Here is a 16,459-nt window from a genome sequence, read left to right as displayed (position 1 = left end):
AAATAAAGAATCCATCACATTGTGCAGGTGTACTTTATGAAGCATGTTTCTTAGAAAGCGACATTTGAAAGAAACCTGGCAATGTATAATGTTGAACTGGGTAGTTCCTGCTTAATCCAGTCCCAGTGAATGAATGAAGCAATGAATGAAGAGACATGCTCCACTAATGAGCAGTGACATGTGGGTCCAAATGGGCTGGAGCTTTTCAAGGAAACAATGCGGAAGACACACACAGAGCTCTGAACCAACAGTGTGAACTTCCTCTTTTTTTTTTTTTTAAAGAGCTTCAGCGATGTGTCCTGACAAGTAGATCAATTAAATTCATTTACATTACATGGCAGAATGTTTAGTTTGAACTGCGCATACACTTTTTGGTAATATTTTTGTTTAGAGTTGGTGTGGCTATTTGTCACGATGTGCCTTGGCTCAATTGAGGTTGGGATTCCCAAGATGTGTTCGTGAAAACTTTACTGCCATCTTGTGGTAAGAAATATATAGTCACTGGTTTTGTTCTGAACAAGAATGTGGAGTCGGACCGTAAACGACTGGGGGACCGGGAGGTATCTTTTAAGGATAATAATAATTATTATTATTATTATTATTATTATTATTATTATTATTATTATTATTATTATTATTATTATATATTCGAATACCGATAATGGTATTATTAATTTTTGATTAGCTTATTTATTTAAAGTTTCACTTCAGCTGTTGAAATGTTACTAAATTATATTTTTTATCTCATTGTCATGAGACGATTGAACTCGGCTTTATTTTTTTACGACGGCGTACCACAAGACGAGATTTAAAACCGTCATGACGAGATGATTTAAAAATCGTCGTGACGAGTTTCAAGCCATCATGGCGAGAATTCAAGTCGTTATGACGAATCATTACCCGTCATTACGACGAGATTTAAAGTCGTCATGACAAGATAGTGTCTTTTTTTCCCTCGGTCTTCCTTTTTCATGTTGGAACCGGGAAAATAAGATCACAAATACGTGTAATACCTTCTTCTACCACACGAGAGAACCACTGCATTGGTTCTACTGCCTTTAACCGCGGTGAAGTACAGACACAGTACATAGAATTTAACTTCATATTACATTCCATATTAGATATTTATGGTGTTTGTGTTTAGGTTTTTTGATGGTGGGGGTTTACACCAAAATAAAATTAACCAAAAACCTACCAAATAAAATGACATTTATGTCATTACATTTATGATATTGATGGGCACTTCCCCTGTGGATTTGCGCTGTTACCGTTTTAGCTGTTATCTTGGGCCTAATGAGCTTTGCTGAAACTACGGGGGAATATCCACTTCTAGTTAGGAACCGAAGCTAAAAGTAAGGAAGACAAAAAAAGGTTGTACACAGGAGCTGCCTTTGAATGGCAGAGGGTCCACAGGGAGATGAGGGGATTCGGAAGTGACAGAAAGAGAATCGCAATTGCAATATTGAGGGGGGGGGGGGTGCAATTTGATTTTTTTAAAATTAATATATTAATATATTATATAAATAATACACCAGCACTTTGGTGTAAATACTTTTCAAACCATGGAAATAGAAGCAGGGTGGCGCTAAGTGTTTGCCACAATTCTGACTGTTGAGAAACAAAAAAAAGGAGGGCGGAAGCATGAGAAGCAGTCAGTGTTGTTCCTCTTTCGTCATTGGTTAGCCCGACTTGCACCCTCCTTCTCATAAGCGCGCTGCTTCCAGAGACCGTGGCAGATAATCACAGGCCACCGCGGAAGGGACACTCTCTTTCCCACACTGGGATGCTTTTTCCTCCACACGACAAAGAGCCCAACCACATTCCGGACACGTTTTCAGCTTTGCGCAGATTTCGAGATGACCGGCGTTTTTGAGAACCTCAGCACTGATATGCACTCCAACCAGATGACCTCCACTAACTACCACAGCTTGCACAAGTCGCAGGAGTCCCCCACCTTGCCGGTGTCCACGGCCACGGACAGCAGCTATTACAACAGCCCCCAGCACGGACACTCGTGTGGCGGATCGCCCTTTGCGCAGCTCGGTTCCTTCCAGTACCAAGGAAGCGGGCCCGCCGCTGGACCGTACAACCCCAAGTCTTACGATATGGCGGCCTTCAACTCGTCTTACGGCACGTATGGCAGTTTTGGACCCAACTCCTCACCTACTCCCGCCGAGACCGGTATGCGATGGCAATTCTGTGCTCAATCTATCGGTAGAATTTAAATCCATTCATGCTCAGTAAGAATTTATATGACGGTGTTGCGATACAGTCCTCGCTAATGAATGTTATCGTACGGTATACTACAACTTGCATGCACAAATGTGATTATTAATGAGTATTAAATTAGAATGTGTACGCGCCTAAATCAATATTTTTTTTTAAACTGTGATATCGCCTATAACACAATATACAATCGGAAACGGCAAATATTCAAATCCATAACTGATACAGTCCACACTTTAGTTTGAATGTATAAACATGAATAACACGTATTATAACAGCATTGGATTATTAATGTCATATTCACCGGTTTTTTTTTTAAATCGAATTCGCACGCATTCAATGGTCGCATTTTTTGTATCCTCCTTGCACGCTCCTTTATAAATGTATCGCATCCACATGTGACTGTAACGTTGCCAACTTCACCACTGTGGAACTAATACGTCACATTTGATCTTATCCGCACGCCCATATAAATAGAAATAACGGGGACAACGTAATGCGGTGCACGCTTTTGAGCACATTCATATTCAGTAAACGACTCTAACTCGAACCGAATTAACCAAAAATAAACACACATCCACGTTCAGTGTCAAATTCTTGCGCGCGCACTATACGATATCAAGGAAACAAACAAACAAACCAAAAACAAAAGTGATACATCCCCCCCATCAAAAATCTAAATTACGCACTGCCTGAACCGTTCTCAAAGTATACATTCCAATGTCCTCCCGCAGAAAAAGAAGAGAGCGAGCCAGAAATCAGGATGGTGAATGGAAAACCAAAGAAGGTCAGAAAACCTCGAACCATTTATTCCAGCTTCCAACTGGCCGCGCTCCAGAGGCGCTTCCAAAAAACGCAGTACTTGGCGCTGCCCGAGCGCGCCGAGTTGGCTGCCTCCCTGGGCCTCACGCAGACACAGGTGGGTGACTGCCAAAAAGAACAACAAAAAAAACACCACGGAATAGAGCGGCAATAACGTGTCATCTCCTCCATAGGTGAAAATCTGGTTCCAGAACCGGCGCTCCAAATTCAAGAAGCTGTGGAAAAACGGTGAAATCGCCCCCGAGCACCACGTCCCCACCAGCGAGTCACCCCCGTGCACGTCCCCGCCGAACGGGTGGGACTTTCCACAGACTCAAGGCATGAGTAGTTCCACGTTACCTCCGAACTGCAGCAGCCCCCCCAACAGCAGCAACGGCAGCAGCGCGCCCTCATCTTCCTCCTCCTCTTCGTCGTCCACTTCTTTTTTGGCCAACTACTCGTGGTACTCCAACACGAACTCGATGAGCCACTTGCAGCCACCTATGCTCCACCACAACCCGGCCCTCACTGCCGGGACGATTTTCTGAACAAAGAAAAGGTATTTTTTTTTTCAAAGGGGACCGTGGTGATGGAAAAACATACGTGTAGGCTACATTCGTTTTTTTGAACCGGGTCCTACTTTTACGCGCGGAAGCATCGCAAAACTGTGGACGTGTGCCTGCTGTTCGTACACACAGACCCATAATTTGACAATTATTTTTCTATTTATTTATTCAGTTTATGTCCAGGAATGAATGAATGAACCACTATTATGCTGGATTATTTTTTTGCCAGCTATTTGTTTTTCATTTGTCCAAATTCAAACCTTGCCCGTCAGTGATGTAGCACATGTCAACTGTATTGTGCCTTTTTCTACTTGACCTCATCATTATCTTGTGTAATATACAGCTGTGGGGGTGGTGTGGGGGAAGTAAAACACCCAAAAAACACCCAAACATTTTTTGGACCAGTTAACATTTTCTACAAATAAAGGCTCTGAATGTTAGGAAGTTGGAAGCTGCATTGTATAAAATAAAATCAAATTGCTCATTTCACTCACACATGTGCAGGAAAAATTGAAAAACTGAAAATCTTGCAGTGGTCACTTATCCCCCAGCCCTCCATCCCCTCCACAGCTGTACTGTATACTGAAAATAAATTTTAGCTCATGACATTTATTTTTTTAAAGGCGATTGGTGCAAAAATCTTTTTACCACCGCAAGCTACTGATTGCGTCTGATTGACTTGTATCACACTCAATGGTGTTTTGTGTTATTTATTTTTGTTATTTGTTTTTATATTACAGTGCTCCATATGGTTATTTAAATAAAACACGTTTACTGTGAAGGCTTACCTCCTCTCTATCCACATGTACAATACTGCAGGGATATTAACAATGTCATGGATCACATCCTCATAATAGTAATATTCATAACAGTAGGTTTTGCGTGCGCACACGCACACGCAATTCGGATGCACATACACGCACGCACACACACACGTCTCGTATAAGAAAAATTTTAAACCCTAAATTGATTGATGCATGTCGTCGATAGACCATTGGCAGCATGTTAATGACAAAAATAACTAACAATGTATTTGTTTGGTAAAATAATAAATTGCGAGCAACCTCGTGGATTGTTTTGACTGAGAATTGACACCGACATAAAGAAAAAAAACTAAATGTATAGTGGCAGTAGGTTACAAATGTGAAACGCTTCACCTGCATGTTGGACTTTTGTTTATACACTTGCTCAAACACACCTGCTATATTCGATTTGAATGATGAATGGTGGTATATACAAAATGGCATCCTTCATTTTGAACCACAAGAAAAACTGTTGATTATTATTATTATTTTTTTGCAGTATGGTACCAGGACAAATTATTTACATCTTGGATACAGGCCTCTGTTTAGGCAAATATAGTAAATATCATCCCCACTCTTTTTTTGACTTTTTTTTTGGGGGGGGGGGGTTAACATTTGGACGCATGTCATTTCATGGGAACGCTATGATAAATTGTTTTGAGTAGGCTGCCTGTGGGATACCCTGCAGTCATTTATATCAATTTCTAGTTATGTAATATGTCTTTTTGCTGTGGTGGGTATAGTTGACATAGAACTGCATTTCAATTGGATTACTTTGGTTAATACTTTTCTGGTCCAAATGCATAACACAACTGTTCAATAAAAAAAGAGGATATACTCAGGCTACACAGAGGGTGAAAACATTCAAAACAGTTGTGAGTATGAGGAGGGGAAAGTACAGAAATATTAGCACATTAATGCACACTGGCCTAAATTACCGGTAAATGGAACAGCAATGATGCATATTGTCAGTAAAAGAGGTATTCATGAAACAATGTTAGCCAATGTCACCATAAAGTGCCTTTGAGATATCTCAATTTCATGCCCCCGACCCGCGAATTTTTTTACACGATTTTTTCCGTTCAATTTCATATTCATTGGTGGTAGACAATTGGTGAGAGTAAATATATATATCGGTCAAACGCCCGTATTTTATAAATAAATTAACGCCAATAATATAATGAAAATGCAAACAGCAAAAGATGTGAGCTATACCTTACTGACAGGGTGGCATTTTGTGGCTAATGTTAGCATTTGATGAGGATTTGATGGACGTCACTTTACAGTATAGCTAGCTATCTAGCTAGCTAACTAGCTCCGATAGAAGATCGATAGATTAGCTAGTTGGCTAACTAGTGTAAGTTGAGGGGTTCGTTGTTTTTCAGTGGATGGCTCTTCTTTGAGAATGACAGATGGAGAGATGGAATCCTTTAATGCAGTTTATTTAAAAAGGAGAAAGAAAAAAAACGTCTGCACCTCCAAACGGACGAACGAGACTCCTCCTTCCCAGAAACACAAAACATTTCCTGGTTTCCTTAACCAATCAGATAATATCAACATAAACTTGTTTAAAAATATTAAACGGAATATAACCTAGGTAACTGTAACACAAAAGATTATAATGCTCAAATATAAAATGAAAATAATTAATAATGTAACATAAGCTTACACTAGCTAGCTAGATAGATAGAGTAGACATGTGAAGCTTGACAGTCTCGAACTACACACATGATGAAAATGTGAAACATAAGTGTAAATATTGGTTCGTAACTACATTTCAGTCTCCTTTCAAAAATGACAAACTCTGATATAGTGACTGGAAACTTCTGAGTTGTTCACGAGAATCATTATTTTTAATGCAGCTCCTACCGAATTTCGTGGCCACGCATCGAGTGTGTCATCTCTTTTTGATTGTGCAACTTGTAAATGCCACACTCCCTTTCCTCATTTGTCCTCTGCGCTCTACTGTAATTCCACTCTTTGTGAAAACCTGCAATTACTCCCATAATTCGGCACCATTTCAGACCTCCTAATACGGGGTGTCATTTTTACCCAAGACAGTCTCGAGCATCAACATTGTCCAACTTACATGTACACAATAAATGGCAATATCAACGCATAGTTTTCAGACCAACGAGTAACTTGACTCAAGCATAATTACATCCGAATTAGACTGAATTGCCTGATAACTGCTGCTTTAAATTTGCGGCGGAAAAATTACTCATAATTTCCCACCCACCCCAGCCCCAAAGATTACCAAGACCTCGAGTGCACAATGTCATCAGCGTAATGAGGAGTAAACATTTATGCTAATAATCTGCATTTTTCTCCCCATCTGCTATAAAGAGGGGGAATAAAGCAGCGGCTTTTCTAGTCATATTCGGAGCTCTGGAGCAGAACATGCAGCGAGGGCCGATTTTTCGAGGGTAAATTTTTTTCGGGGGGGGGGTGATGTTAGGATTTAAGCGCTTTTTTTGGAGCCGTTTGATGCTTGTATATCACTCAAAGCTGAAAGGTGGGTCATTTCATACATTTTCATGTCATGCATTCTGAAATGGTGATGCATTTTCAAGCTGTTTCTGCATGTCTCTCCTGTGCGCCTTGTACCATTTTGAAGCTTCTCGTTGCATTGACAATTTGCTGCTGCAGCCTCCACCTGCAAGCAATTTGCGCAAGCTCACACACTGCAACGTTCAAGGCAGCCAAGCCAAGACCCTGCATATATAGCAGCTCACCTATTTCGCCATACCCCTACCCCCCTTCCTCTATTTTGCACCAGCGCATTTCTTTCACAGCTCTGTCTCCTTTGTCAGCACCAAAAAAAAAAAGATCCTGCGAGAGACAGAAGGGAAAAAAGGCAAGTGAGAAAGAGAGAGAGAGAGAGAGAAGGAGGGAGAGAAACAAAAATTGTTCATAATTACCCCAGAGATGGGAAACTGCATTAGAATAAATAAGGGCGAAATGACTGTAATTATGCCGGGTTTGATGGGCTCGCCTCGTGTAATCAAGGAGAGAGAATGCAAGCGAAATAACGCTGACCCTCTTGGATGAGCAGCTGCGCCTTTCTCGGTTGCAGAAGTACAACCAAATTGACGTTTCGCACAGCACAACAATACGCGCGGGCTCGCTTCACGGAGAGAGAAAAACACGCGGACGTCGACGCAAATTTCAATATATATATATATATATATATATATATATCCTATATATATACATATATATATATATATAGGAGAAGGAAGGAAGAGCAAGGCGTGATGTTATAAGAAGAGGAAATGAAGACTGGTACTAATAGGCGTCATCACATTGGCCATGCGGTTTTATTTCAATACATGTTATCGAATTATGCCTTATTGCCATTTTTTTTCTCAGTGTGTTTCATTTATTCGAGTTAATGTAAATGGAGGCGACATGCATCCAGCACACACAATTGGAATGTTGATCATTTTTGTGTCAATTTGATGAACGTCCTAAACTGTACTAGGACAGATAATTTGATGTAAAAAAAAGATACAATAATAATGCAGAATTATCGTATGTAGTGTTGAAGTACAAACGATGAAATGACTAATTTTAATGGATCGCTCGCTGTCGATAAATCTATCCGGAATAACAAAAATAATGATTAGGTAAGAATCATTTTAATTTTTTTGTCGTGGTTGTCATGGATTCGTGTAAGTAAGACATTCAGATTAATTTTATCTATGACATAAGGTGTTGGTGGTGTTATTCTCACATGGAAGTTGATATATTTTGGGTTGTAAATCATTTATCATCCAATCTTAAATTAAGATGGGCCGTGGAGGGCGGGGCGTCTTTTTGTGTTTCAATATATATGGCAATAGATGGAAATGACTTGTGAATATATATCATGATTATGAATGATTCTGCTTGTTACTAACTGCTAGCCTGCTTCGCGTGCGGCTCGACAAATATTGGACGACAAATAAAGATGACAAAAATGATCATTTCATTCATGGACCCCACAAATCTCAGTTTGGGAGGGGGGGGGGGTCCTTCCTTGTGGCCTTTGCTCCTCGTCGTCTCTTATTCCATAAAGCTCGCATCATTGCCCTTAATTTTTTTGTCGCTGTTGTTGTTGTTGTTGTTGCTCGATTTACTTGAAGAAAAAACTGAAAAGAAAACCGATTGCGATATTAATCCAGAATTCGCGTGGAAAATCCCCAAAATAATCCCCTCATCCTCCCCCGTCCGTTTCTTGACAACAACATCTGCAGCAGCAACAACAGCGACACAAAATAGCTGCGAGCCAAAAATCATCATAAATCATTTTTTCGGGCTATTTTTTGGTGTGTGTGTGCAGAAAGTGTTGTCATGTGCACGAGGCTTTGTGTCGCTTCCCATGAATCAGTGCAACACACACATGCACTCAAAGTTTTTCACATAAGTTAAATCTTTTTACTGCTTTGTGAAAATGTGCACATATGTACATAGAGGCAATAAATTAAAGAGATCGATACAAAACTAGATTTTTTTTCCTATGGGGACTAAAACACATGTAGACGAATACAGCAAGCCTAAAAACCTTTCACAGCCAGTAGAGCACAAAACATTTTTTTAACGTATCTACAAAATGCCGTGACAAATAAAATGCTTGTCAGGTGAATATTTCTTTCTTCACATAATTTGTGAGCGTAGAAAAAAAAAAGCTTTTGCTCGCGTTAGTGCAGCGTCAACAACGCATGGTTGTCTGAAATTTAAACACACAAATGAACGTAACGACTGGCCTCAATATAGACGTCAAATAATCCCAATAATTTAATTTAAATAATAAACACATACGCGACTATTTGAGTTTGTACAATATGTTTTGGAATGGGAACGGGTGGATCAAACATTATCGATATCATTTGGTTCAAGAAAGACTCATGATTGGCCTTGTCGTGAATGAAAAGTGATGTCGTCATCAGCAACGAGTAAACAATGACATCCTTCAAATAGTTTTTGTTTAAATTACAAAGAGCAGCCAGAAAATGGAGGGGGGGGGTGGTAGGGTAGGGGAGAAGAAGCGCTTGTGAAAGATTTCAACTCATGCGGGGACGTCAGCCCCTCTTTCAAATTTCTCAGCGTCATCTTCTTCTGGTTCCGGAATGAAGCGCTCGCTGTGGAGGTGGATTTTTTGGGGGGGGGGGGGGGGCAAACGCCCACGCTCTCTGTCTCCGGGTCCAAGCGCGGTGACGTGCGTAAAATGTGCCCGAAATGAGTTCACATGAGCTGGGAGGACTGTTGCATAGACTCCTGGTGCGTGCCGGCGTACCACGACGTGTAGGCCGGGATGTAGGAACCCGTGGCGGCGCCCACTGACGTCTTCACCCCGGTCGGAGTGCTCCAGGCGGGCGCCCCCGTGGGAGAACCGCTGGAGAGTCCGCGGCCTGTGGCCAGCGCGTTCGTGTCAATCGTGCCACCGCCTTGCTTCATCAGTTTCTTAAATTTGGATCTCTTATTCTGGAACCAGATTTTCACCTTCGCGAGGAAAAGAGAGAAGGAGCGTGAGAAAAAATGGGCGTGTTGCCACTTTTACGTATACGGAGAACGTCACGTACACGCTCGTGCAAAAAGTAAACAAAGTGAGATGGGGGATGAGGGGGGGTAGATTAAAACAAATGTTTTCAGAGGATTGCTTTGGTTTAAAATTGACTAAAAATATACAGAGTGGATGGAAGGTTCATCTGAGATAATAAACGATAACAATTGTCATTTGTGGAAATGTCAATGCAGGCACGGTGAATTAAAAAATAAATAATGTGCAATAATATGGAATGAAGTGAATATTTTGGTGACAAATGTACTATGTTAGTAAAACATATGGAATGACGCCGCTGTTGGATATGAAATGATAATGAATTATACATTATACGGAATGATATGCAATAATATGGAATTATATTGGTGAGAATGTGCAACATGTTGGTGGAAAATTATGTTATTGGGAGATGTGGAATGAACAATAAGATGGAATTATACTGGTGAAAAATGAGCAATAAATTTGTGGCAAATGTGGAATTTTTTTCGTATGTGGGTATTGTGCAATATTGAATGTCATTCCAAGCTGAACTAAATGAGCAATGAGAAAGATGAGCGTCCGCATGGTGACCGTGTCATTGTGAATGAACGGCGATTTTTTTGGGGGGCGGGGGGTGAAAAGGTGGAAATATGGGAAAACTGAATTGTTGAAATAAGAAAAGAATACAAGCCTGAATAGCGTGATTTTGGGGAATAGGTTGAAGTGAAGAAGAATGGTGAAAACCGTTCGAGAAATATGGAAGGAAAAGCATGTCAAAAAAAGCGAGGAGAGTAAAATACAAATGTTGTGCAATAACAACATAAGAATACACAAAAAGAAAGAAAATATATATCATCACACTATAGAGTGGACTTGCCTGTGTCTGGGTGAGCCCCAGAGAGGCTGCGAGCTCGGCTCTCTCCGGTAAGGCCAAATATTGCGTTTGCTGGAATCTCCGATTTAGAGCTTGAAGTTGTAAACTGGAGTAGATGGTCCTGGGTTTGCGGATCTTTTTCCCTTTGCCGTTGAAGCGCACCTCTCCTCCCTCCACCACCGCGTTCTTTGCCGTTTCTGGTGCTGGAACGAAAAAAAAAAACCCGAATGCACGTGGGTGGGAAAGTGGACTATATAATTAGCATTAATTGCAAACCGTGTTACGCAATAGACGAAGCCAGAGAGATTTTTTTTTTCGACGCGCTTACCTGCGTCCTCTAATCGTGTCTGAGGCAGAGCCGAGCTGTTCTGGTACGTTTGGACCGAGCTGAGGTACGGGCTGTTGGAGTGGCTTCCCACCGAATTGATGTAAGGGTAGGCCAGGGTTCGGGGGAAGTTCGGGGCCGGGGTGTAGCTGTCGTGCTGTCCGTGGCCTGCGGAATGTAAACAGTGCACGGGGTAGTGTCCGTGGGACATGGAGGACGGAGACATTTGCTGACTGGCGGGCCCGAACTCCATGAAAACGCTTTTTCCTGAGGCGGGACTGTTCAGACTTTCTGGGATCGCGGTCATTGTCATCTCTTCCGGCGGCTCCCGTCCTCCTCCTGGTTTTGTTGTTTGAGTCCAGACCGGGAGTGCTCCCAATTTAAGTCGAACCACTTTTTTCCACTTCCATTCATAAGAAAATGCAGTTTGTTCCCGTGAAAAGTCCTAGGTATGATGCTGCGGACCGAGATAAACTCCCCCAAAGATTTGAATCTGGCACTCATGAATATTCATCCGAGGGGGCCGCTGATTGGTCCGCTGGATCCGAGAGGCGAGCCCATTGGCGGGCTGCCTCCGAGCAACCTGAGCAAGGAAGACGGAGCACACAAGCTGAGGGCTTCCAATCGCCATTATCAGGACAATTAGCACGTTCACATTAGGATTATTATTATTTGGGTATAAATGTGATTTAAATCAGATCATCCGATGACGTGTTATTAAAGCTCAACCCACTTTTGGTCACGATAACCCAATATTACGCCATTGTGAGGCGCAAATAAAACGACAATAAAAATGATACATGAACATAATTTGATGGTTTTCTGTCTTGTTAAAGGACGCTCGTTTTATCAAAACGACTTCTCAAATATGAATATCATAGAAATACCCGATGTGCTTTCGTAATAAACATTTAAAAAAAATGTACCAATCATAATAAAAAGAAAATAATCAACGTCCAAGCTTGTTAAAGCTACTGACCGCTTTGATGAATGTCATTGTAATTAACGATCCCAATGTGTCGTATTAGCATAACACAGAGTTCAATTTTCATAAGTAGGCCGGTAATTAGTCGTGCATTTAGCACTTGCACATGCTCGGGGTCTCACTTACACTTGCACAAGCGTAAAGGTGAAACAGTCCGAGCTTAATATATTTATGCATTTACACATGAGGATCCACTTGTATTATTTTTATACAACCTGACATGCAATTGTGTGTTTTTAATCCGGCTACTTTGTTACGCTATCGTCTGCATTTATTTATTTATTATTTATTTTTTTGGTGGGGGAAGGGCCAGCCTTCCATAACATGAGCGATTATTCCTGAAAATAGGATTCGATTACATTTGACGACTGGCTAAAACGCAAACGCAGGATTACGCATGTAACTAAAAAAAAATTTAAAAAAAATAAATCAACAGTGGTTAGCCTACTAAAAGTGAAGCAACAACTTACTGAGGATCTCAGAAGAAGCTGGAGGTGAAACCACACATGCTGTCTGCGTTTGTTTGCATGCGAAGAGACGGGAAAAAAAGTATCCGGGACGAGCTTTTCATTCCGGGCTTGTGGCGCAGGCTGCACGGAGCTGATGCACCCGCAGCCCGGTGCCTCCATCCCCACCTGAATAACTCATCAAATCCATTTAAATTCCCTCGCTGTCATTAGCAGCCCAGTTACATCATTGCATTGAAATAAAACACCGGCAAGTTGCAAACGCCAGTGCGAACCTGATGTGCACAGATGCCAGTGTGCTGCCTGAACTTGAAGATTCTCTGAAATATAACCAAAATTGCTCCCCTTGCTGCCCACTCCCTCTCCCTAAAATAGGCCAATTTGAAGTGATTTCTCTGGGATTATTACTTTAGGGGGGGAAAAAATGCTTCAAGACTTGCTCCATCAACAATGATAATGACAGTACAACCGATAATTATCATCTTCCAGAACAACAGGACAGATTTTTATGGGCACTTGGTGGGTGCGACTGATAACTGTCATTATTTTTCCCACGATTACAGTATCCACAAACTGGAGCCGCTCGCACAACAGATTGTGGGGAAGTTGTGAAATAAAAAAATCGTGACACTAATGACATAATGAAGACCCCTCCTCCTCCCTCCTCGACCACCCTACAAGGCAGGGCATTTAGTCTTCAGAGCATTTTCAACCTTTAAAAACTATCAATTTTTTGGAAGTTATATTCAGACTGAAACCCTTGTCATTTGCATTCCAGGCCAATAGTGGGCGATGTCACTTGCGCTGCAGAAAAAAAAAATAGCTTGCCCACAATTCATGTCTTTTTTTTTTTTGATCAACAACAACAACAACAAAAAAGTGGAGTCAATCCAGTGTTACAACGTGGATTAATGCATACTCTTTCGACTTCCGTGAGCTCTCCACATTGGATCGTGAGAAACAGGAATGAGAATTTTGTTTCCCAGAGTTCTGTTCCCGCACATAAAAAAAAATCAAACACAAGCAATAAATTAATCTATATTACAATGAATCATATCCCCCCCAAAAATTCTCTATAGATAAATGTTTTGGTATGATAATCCTTCCCTTAAACAAATTGGTAAAAAAAAAATGCATTCTACTACACTGTGATGTCAATCTGAATTTGATCATGTTCACATCATCAAAGTCTGTAGTTGATCTGCAAGGCCTCCTCGCAGGCCCTCGCAGGCCTCTAAACGGACCACCGCCAGTGTGATGACTAAAAGAAGAAAGCCCTCCATGTGTGGACAGGGGCAGCATTCATTCGGAATAAAGTGGCTCGATGGCAGAGGGGGTTTTAACACCTGCCGCTCTTCACCTGAGGGGGGGGGGGGACAGAGAGGTGGCGCTAGAGAGAGAAAGAGAGAGAGAGAAAAAAGGGGGAGTGGTAGGTGTCGAAGGGGCCAAGATGTCACAGACTTCATTTGAATGCGCCGATGGAGGCCTCCGCCCCCCCCCTTTTTGCCCTTAAACACCTTCACTCCAAAGCCACATTTGAGCAGCCACTAAACAGCATCCTGACCACAGTGTCTCAAAGGCCACGCGGCTCCCTGCCAACTCTGTGATTAATTACAGCGAGGCTTGCCTCACCCGCCCCCACCCCCCAGCCCTTCTCATTCAAACGGAATCATTTATCCATCCATTGGTTATTTCGTAACCCAATTGAATTGCACGGTTGGGATTTAAGCGCAATTTCCATTGATCGGCCCGCGCCTTCGTTTCATTCTCCGAGTGGGTTAAACAAATTGGAATTGGGTTTTATTTTTTGTGCTTCTTGTTATTCCAGTCTCTTTGATCCCCGTGCTGTAATTTCAGGCGCGAGCGAGCCAAATTAGATGCGACACAATTAACTGGATTCAGGTTCTATTTTCATGTTCAATGTGGCAGCAAAATGTAAAATTGATTTGCTTTGTGCCCACATCAGACCCCCCCCCCCCAAAAAAAATAAATGCGGGGGACCGGATCGCTAAATGATTGTGATGAGTACCAAATAAAACCCACATGGAGAGCATAGCAGATTTTTTTTTTCTCGTCAATGGAGAAAACATTTTCTTGGGTAGTTAATTTAATTGCTTTATTTCTACTCACAAGCTGTAAAAAGTGGTAAGAACGGTCACTTTTTGGGAGCGATTATGGAAATGCTACAAATCAGCATTTGAGGTTTTTAGTTGGACTTTTCACCCAAATATTTTGTTTCAAGAAAATCCAAGTCCCGTCTTTGAGAATCCACAATGGAGGTGTTTCATAACATTTGGATTTTTTTTTTAATCTACCTGAAACAGATAAAAACGTATGACTCACAATTCAGGAGATCACAGGAAGCTCCGGCCTATTAGATTCCAATTACCCGATACCGTTTTATTCTCCATTACAACGCCGCTTTGTATTACTCATTGCAAACAAAAGCTGAATGAATGTTTACATCAACCACCCTCACATGACTACTGAAGTTGTTGTATCTTTAAAAAAAAAATAATAAAGTGCACTGACATATAATATCCCAAGTGCATTTTTTTCCCATCAGCCAACCCCCCCCCCCCCCCCCCCCCAATTCATGTTCCAACTCAAAGCAACTCTGCTCACAGGCTGCAGGTCGCAGTGTGCACAGGCCTCCAGCAAACAGGCAGAAATGGTGTGTGCCCCCCCCCCCCCCACCCCCCATTACAGCAGCAGCAGGGGTCAGGCCACAAGGCAGCCAGCATGCAAGCCGCCTGAAATGGGCTGCAAAATGACCAATTACCCCAGTGAAGTCTGGGGGGGTTGGGGGCGGGGAGGAAGGAGTTTGAAAAATATAGCTTTTGACTTAATTCAACTTAACTGTAAAATGAAACAAGACACCCGGAAGCGTGCGCGGCTGAGAGAAAATCCAGCTCTAGCGCGAAAACAAGTTAACAGCTGACCAAGGCGACATTCTTTCAGGTGATGGGTTGCAAAAAACAAAAAAACAACAAAAATGTTACATGCTTTCTCTTATTGAACGAGGTGCCCACAAATTAAACCACATGCAAATTTGCCAATTAAGCCATTTGTCCGTGGAGAGCCCGGCCTGCTTGACATTCAGCTGCCACTGCAGCGCCTTTAGTCCGCGAGTCCCCTTTTTAGTTTTTGTTCAGAGTTAAGTCTCCAACAAAGACAGGAAGGAGGTCAGCACTCAGCCGACACCTGAATGCGCCTATCCTTTGGCTGCACCCCTTGATCCCCACAGTCTGCGCCTGTCATTAGGCCTAATGACGGAAAATTGTCATGTTGATACAAGTCTTGCTCCCCCACCCCCACCCCCCTTTCGTCTTTGTATAAGTAGAAGGTGGAAGCTCCATTTGAAACAAAGTTCTTTGTGACTAAAAGGCACCGATGTTGCATTTGTACTTGGGCGGCATTGGGAGGGGGGTGAGGGGGAGCGGAGAAAAGAGGCCATCCGCGCTCTTTCCATAGCCCGTATAATTATTCATACTGTGACCTTAATGATACGCTCTGTTCATTCTGCATCTCATCCACGCGCCAGGCCCTCAGCGGAGTCCCTGTGTCAGGGAATATGAAAAACCCATATAATGAAACCATTTTGGCTGATGGAAAAAAAAAGGGGGCTACAGAAAGCTGCACTTGCTACAAAGGTGGCTCAATTATATGAGTAATTGTGATAATTTTCCCTCCATTCACTTCTTTATGTGGAAGGTAAAAAAAAAAAAAAAAAACAGATGCTGAAAGGGAAATTACTCAGACAATGTGTAATCGGTTGAAATGGTCACAACAGAAAAGAAGAAGAAAAAAAAGATGACTGCAAGAAAGTGAGGGTCTATCAATAGGTATGGGGGGGGGCAGTTAAATGCACCCTCGGAGGCTCACAGA

The 16,459-nt window shown here is 42.0% G+C and overlaps 2 protein-coding genes across 2 annotated transcripts; one reads left to right on the top strand and one right to left on the bottom strand.

Moving 5' to 3' along the window:
* The first annotated feature begins 1,554 nt into the window (after positions 1-1,554).
* Positions 1,555-4,374, top strand: dlx2a (distal-less homeobox 2a). Its single transcript, XM_052082802.1, has 3 exons — positions 1,555-2,181; positions 2,961-3,145; positions 3,222-4,374. The coding sequence occupies exons 1-3, from the start codon at positions 1,857-1,859 to the stop codon at positions 3,573-3,575; spliced, it is 864 nt and encodes a 287-aa protein (XP_051938762.1). The 5' UTR covers positions 1,555-1,856; the 3' UTR covers positions 3,576-4,374.
* A 3,331-nt stretch (positions 4,375-7,705) lies between these two features.
* On the bottom strand, positions 7,706-15,092 carry dlx1a (distal-less homeobox 1a). Its single transcript, XM_052082803.1, has 4 exons — positions 12,575-15,092; positions 11,123-11,702; positions 10,798-10,997; positions 7,706-9,880 (listed from the first exon to the last, which is right to left on the bottom strand). Exons 2-4 carry the CDS (start codon positions 11,430-11,432, stop codon positions 9,623-9,625), a joined length of 768 nt encoding a protein of 255 aa, XP_051938763.1. The 5' UTR covers positions 11,433-11,702; positions 12,575-15,092; the 3' UTR covers positions 7,706-9,622.
* Positions 15,093-16,459: the final 1,367 nt, after the last annotated feature.

This window comes from Hippocampus zosterae, chromosome 12 (assembly GCF_025434085.1).
Source record: "Hippocampus zosterae strain Florida chromosome 12, ASM2543408v3, whole genome shotgun sequence".
NCBI classification, from domain to species: domain Eukaryota; kingdom Metazoa; phylum Chordata; class Actinopteri; order Syngnathiformes; family Syngnathidae; genus Hippocampus; species Hippocampus zosterae.
The sequence above is the reverse complement of the archived record's forward strand: the minus strand, read 5'-3'. Positions and strand labels throughout refer to the sequence as shown.

Bases quoted from the DNA above. Each gene is read 5' to 3' on its own strand.
- dlx2a (XM_052082802.1), top strand. From the start codon at position 1,857: ATGACCGGCGTTTTTGAGAACCTCAGCACTGATATGCACTCCAACCAG. The intron at 2,182-2,960 runs GTATGCGATGGC...GTCCTCCCGCAG, and splicing joins ACCTACTCCCGCCGAGACCG to AAAAAGAAGAGAGCGAGCCA. The intron at 3,146-3,221 runs GTGGGTGACTGC...TCTCCTCCATAG, and splicing joins TGGGCCTCACGCAGACACAG to GTGAAAATCTGGTTCCAGAA.
- dlx1a (XM_052082803.1), bottom strand. From the start codon at position 11,432: ATGACAATGACCGCGATCCCAGAAAGTCTGAACAGTCCCGCCTCAGGA. The intron at 10,998-11,122 runs GTAAGCGCGTCG...TTTTCGTTCCAG, and splicing joins GACACGATTAGAGGACGCAG to CACCAGAAACGGCAAAGAAC. The intron at 9,881-10,797 runs GCAAGTCCACTC...TTCCTCGCGAAG, and splicing joins TGGGGCTCACCCAGACACAG to GTGAAAATCTGGTTCCAGAA.